Source organism: Austrofundulus limnaeus, unplaced genomic scaffold (genome assembly GCF_001266775.1).
Source record: "Austrofundulus limnaeus strain Quisiro unplaced genomic scaffold, Austrofundulus_limnaeus-1.0 Scaffold578, whole genome shotgun sequence".
Lineage (NCBI taxonomy): Eukaryota > Metazoa > Chordata > Actinopteri > Cyprinodontiformes > Rivulidae > Austrofundulus > Austrofundulus limnaeus.
Window position 1 is genome coordinate 47,293 of NW_013952980.1, and position 4,213 is coordinate 51,505.

The 4,213-nt window shown below is 39.1% G+C and overlaps 1 protein-coding gene across 1 annotated transcript in view; it reads left to right on the plus strand.

The window, feature by feature from the left end:
- The window catches only part of LOC106530932 (very long-chain acyl-CoA synthetase), a gene marked incomplete in the record, with an annotated part of 27,394 nt that extends 25,717 nt beyond the window's left edge, over window positions 1-1,677 (plus strand). The window contains 1 exon segment of the mRNA XM_014026665.1: window positions 1,127-1,677. Coding sequence (XP_013882119.1) covers window positions 1,127-1,300 — 174 coding nt within the window.
- Between the last annotated feature and the right edge of the window lie 2,536 nt (window positions 1,678-4,213).

Below are 4,213 nucleotides of genomic sequence, written 5' to 3' on the forward strand. Positions count from 1 at the left end.
ATTTAACATTTTGTAAACTGTGTGTGTGATTAGGACATGAAGGCAGGATTGGAATGGCAGCTCTGACGCTGAAAGAAAACATGAACTTTGACGGGAAACGTCTTCATCAACACGTTAAAAACTACCTGCCGAGCTACGCCAGGCCACGGTTCATACGCATACAGGTAAATACTCCAGAAATACTTAAACACATACAGCGTACTACATACTAATACTTACCTTTTACATTCCTGGTTCTTAGACTAAGAGACTTTTACTAATCAGGTACATACAATTTATCAAGTATACCTGTACTTACTTGTGTTGGGTGTGTACCTAATAAATACTAGGTATGTACCTGGTAACAAATTAGTACATACCCAATATATAAGCTGAAATTACTGGGTATTGAAATGCACACAGTAAGTAAGATATATGTACTTGGTATATAGCTGGTACTTCCATAACAAGTACCAGGTACATTCCTGATACCTATAGTGTATGTACCAGGTATTTATCCAGTAAGTACAATGTACATACTGAATAGATACCAGGTGAGGTGTGCATCAGCTGTGTACATATGACACATAAAGTAAGTACCAGATAAATAATAAATATGTACCAGATCTGTACTTAGTAAATGTCAGGTACTTAAAGGGTGAGTACTGAGTACATACAAGTTACAATAAGTACCAGCTAAGTACTATATACATATTTAATTACCATGTACATACCAGTACAAATCCAGTAAGTGCCAAATACATACCAAGGTACCTACCTGGTGAGTATCCAGTACTTACCCTGGTGTTCATATTTGATAAATGACAGATACATACTGAGAACATACCCAGTTACCAGTACCTTGTACATACTCAGTACATAAAGTATTAACCTGTTAAGTAGCAGGTACATACAGTAACTGCACAGTGCATACTTTGTAAGTAATGAGTACATACCAGGAAAGTACCCAAATAAATTCTAGGTACATACCCAGTACATAGGTACATACCAGGTAAGTGACAGATATATACCAGGTACTTCCTGTAATTTACATGTACATATAGGCTGTGTACTTGTACTGAGAGCTGTGTTAAGCAGTGGAACCACAGGTATTTTCTGACTGGTGTTGTGTATTTGTGTGGGGCAGGACGCTCTGGCAGTGACTGGAACCTTCAAGCAGCTGAAGGCCAAACTGGCTGAGGAGGGTTTCAACCCCGACATCATCCAGGATCCTTTATTCTTCCTGGAGGACAATAARGGCTACGTGCCCATGAGCAAGGACATATTCAGCTCCATCTCAGAGGGAACGCTCAAACTCTGAGCGCCTGCTGCAGACCAGGAGGCGTTCAGAGCGACACGGGGATATTTTATACACAGATGACTCTTTTTAAATCAGAACCACTCAAACCAGCCTGTTTGTTTTTACTGGATCAGTTTGAAACTGAGGTGAAGCCTGAGGATGGCAGGACTGAAACAATGGAGGAAAAGCTTTGACCCGTCTGTGAGGTGGGCAGTCTCAGGGTCTCGTGTTTCCGTCCCACCTGATTCATCTCTCAAATCAAACCAACCTTGTTTTCTGGAACTCAAAACCTTCTGGACCTGTGTATTTTTACCAACATGTACACAAACTCCCAGATGTGAGCCAGAAAGTTGTGAACACATCATTTATTGCAAATAAAAATCTGATTCTTTAAACAGTTTTATGTCTCGATCCTGTGCTTGAAGTCAGCTGGTTCTCATCAGGACACATAACTAGCAGTGGAAACAGGAAGTTGTGATTCACGCTGCGCTGCTTCTGATTAGATGGGGTTCAGAGAATCAGACTAATAATGATCCAATCAGGTTACAGCTGGGAGTTTAATATGTCATCTGTCCGTCCATCAGACTAACGATTCAGTCCAGTTTGCTCACAGTGACCTCAGAACGTTTTTAGATTCCTGCTTTTAAGCTACATGTGTAAATGTTTTAGCTGTGTGCTTAAAAATGGCTGAATTACAGCCCATTGTAATTGTGGCTGCTCGATCCGTTCCAGAAACATTGTTTTTAGCATGTAGCATTGAGCTAAACTGATGACAGAGTTCATTGGATTTCAGTCTTTCATCAGCTGCAGGGTTTCATAGAAAAGGCAACGTTTGCAACAGCTGTGGATTTATATTCTAGAAAAAAAAGAGAGATGAGTTATAACATGCTTGTCTAGAAAAGTTTGCAAGTCCTTATAAATAAATATGTATAAATCATAAATCCATATTTTATTAATCAAAATGTATACAATTTTAAAACTGTTTTCAGAATATAATGTAACACAGCTTTATAATTAAATATAGAAATCAGTGTTTTCAGTTTTTTCCCCCCTAGATCGAGCACATTCCAGAAGTCTATCATTTAGTGCAGAGGTTCTCAAACTGGGGTCCCTGGACCCCCAGGGGTCCACGAGAGGTATTTTGGGGGTCCTCAAAAAGTTTTACTAAAATGTTAATTTGGTTTTTACTTTTAAAAATGCATAGAGAACAATGAACTAATAAAACTGTAGGGGTCACCTCGAGTGAAGAAACAAGATTTACTGCCTCGAAGCAGGCCTCGGACAGGCCTGACGAGAGGACAGGAACTCTGTCACAAATTGAACTCTATTTTAGGCCATGACAGGTCATTTCAACCTAGAAGAGAATTTCTCAGTTCTCTTAATCAGATAATGGACAGAACAATCTTTTCTGTTCGTGATTCATTTGTTGTTTAACTAAGAATGTTTATGCATTTGTTAAATCATGATAATGACTGTCACAAGAACAGTGGAACCACTTCTCCTATTTTATCTTGCCTAAAAGATTAATAATGTAAAAAAATCACAGAGAAAATCATTACAATGTTTTCATTGTGTTTTTATGCAAATCACTGTTTTTATTTTACTGTGAACACAGTAATATAATTGTGGATTTTTCTTGAGAAAATCATTTATCTGGACTAACAGAATGGTTCAAAACTGATTACTTAAACAGAAATGTTTATTAATCATCATAAATGTTTTGCAGTGATTTCTCTTAGAATCCATCAGAAGAAAAGCTAAAGAAAGGTTATCATATTCTGTTGTGAACAACCACAGAATTTTAGCCTTGAGCTGGCGGCTGGCAAGTCTTTATCTTTCTTCCTTTCTCCGACTCATCTCACGCCTGAGGGCGGAACCAAAGTTCATCCATTTCTTTGACTAACCACGGATGTCTTTGAGACACACACTCTTCCTGACTCCAACTAGGAAGGAAAGCTGAGTTTTCTCTCTCGGGAGAGACTCAGTTTGGCCTGTTGGGTCTCAGCCCATGAGCTAACTGGGGGGACCTAACAGCCGGGACAGCGGCACGCCAGCCAGCCCCACCCCGAGGCTCCAAGTCTCCAAGTGTGTTTTTAACTCCCGAGGGGAGATTTTATTTTGAAAGGAGGAACCAGATGACCAGCTTGAATCTTTCTGGCTTGGACTGAAACAGACAAAAAGTTACCTGAAAAACACCTTTTCGCCAAGGAACTGTAAGCGAGCTGATAACATTCCCTGACTGATCGGAGGTGAGACAGTTCCTACCCCGGGGTGATTTAAGAAGTCATCACCAGGTAAAGCTGACGTGTTCAGGCTGACGTGTCATGTGGAAACTGAGTGCAGAAGGGACGTGTGGATCCGGTTGAACCACACTCTTTGATAAAGTAAAATTAGTAGCGGTACTAATCTTACTTTCCTCCTTTTCTTTGTCTTTATTTGCCAAAACTTAAGCTAAAAGTGCCAGTAAAATTGTTTGGTTGTAACATCAGAACTGACGTTTTACTGTTCTATATAAGTAATCTGAGTTTATGTGAATTGAAATTCGGACGCGAGTTTTATCTCATTTAACTTTGACGCTTGTTATAGGAATACCCACAATCAGGTGTAACTTATGATTTGTTCAATTTGTGTAAATAAATGATTGCATAGTCTTTTATGAATCAACTTGAACTTGTCTGAACGTTCACTTATTGTGTCACTTTTCACTTCGCACAGTCAAATATTAAAGTAATGAGAAATACCTTGGTAAAAGTTTCCTCATAACTTTGTGTATGAGAGATGTAGGAAAAGCTTAATTCACCTTAAGCCCACTCCCTACAAAACAAACATTATAAACTTAATAATATATACACTCACCGGCCACTTTATTAGGTACACCTGTCCAACTGCTCGTTAACACTTAATTTCTAATCAGCCAATCACATGGCGGCAACT